This window comes from Sinocyclocheilus grahami, unplaced genomic scaffold, assembly GCF_001515645.1.
Source record: "Sinocyclocheilus grahami isolate Dianchi unplaced genomic scaffold, SAMN03320097.WGS_v1.1 scaffold579.1, whole genome shotgun sequence".
Classification (NCBI taxonomy): Eukaryota; Metazoa; Chordata; class Actinopteri; order Cypriniformes; family Cyprinidae; genus Sinocyclocheilus; species Sinocyclocheilus grahami.
This window is the reverse complement of record NW_015505758.1, coordinates 1,166,003-1,166,794: the sequence shown is the minus strand read 5'-3', so window position 1 is coordinate 1,166,794 and position 792 is coordinate 1,166,003. Positions and strand designations below refer to the sequence as shown.

Sequence of the window (792 nt, the reverse complement as noted above, 5' to 3'; positions counted from 1 at the left end):
AAAAAAAAAGAACAGTGAAACTGATGTCAGAATGAAAACCTTACATGCACTCTTGTTATTCCCTAGCTTTTGATCACCATCTCTCTAAGCGAGCCGCTAGACTGCAGTGCGCTAAGAGGAAGCCCTTGTGGAGGGCAATGAGACACTACACACCTCGCACCTTCAGTGTCACATCTTCATCCCTCTGCTGGCTTTTCCTCTTCCTGCCTCTGCGTCTCATCAACAACATTCCTCCATCAACAAGCGTAAGGTTCTCCTGCCCATTCTCCATCCCTGCCTTTCTTTCAAAATGAGAAACTCTGCCATCTGTTCTCCTCGGTCATCCTATCGCCTCTGCAGTGCCCCCTCCCATTCCCGCATGTCTGATCACATGGTCTGCTAAACCTATCGAATCATTCGTCCTCCACTTCCCCAGCCTCTACAAAAACAGTCTGCAAACAACAATCTATCCAATCATCCTTACTTTCAACCACTGTCCTGTTCTTCAGAAAACCATCGGGGGAAATGTTACAATCCAACCAACAATATGATTTCAAACCACCCTAACATTATAGATGATAAATTCCAAATTCTAATCTATATATCTTGAGCACAAGGCTGAGAGATCTTTTAAGTACCTGCTACAAATTCTCTAAAATCATCTTTAAACAACAGAACAACTACCGACAATCACACATTAATAATTTTTCTGCATACATAAGTCATAGTGTCAGCAACTAACATTCAGCATTTTTGTACACATTAAGTTGTCAATTGACAATATTTTATGCATTTATGAAATCAAATAAGAGT

The 792-nt window shown here is 41.0% G+C and overlaps 1 protein-coding gene across 1 annotated transcript in view; it reads right to left on the bottom strand.

Annotated features, from left to right (window-relative positions):
- The window catches only part of LOC107556790 (lysine-specific demethylase 2A-like), a 19,390-nt gene extending 19,046 nt beyond the window's left edge, over positions 1–344 (bottom strand). Inside the window, exon 1 of the mRNA XM_016239995.1 lies at positions 161–344. Within this exon, the coding sequence (XP_016095481.1) occupies positions 161–271 (111 nt within the window). The 5' untranslated portion in view covers positions 272–344. The remainder of the gene's footprint in view (positions 1–160) is intronic.
- Positions 345–792: the final 448 nt, after the last annotated feature.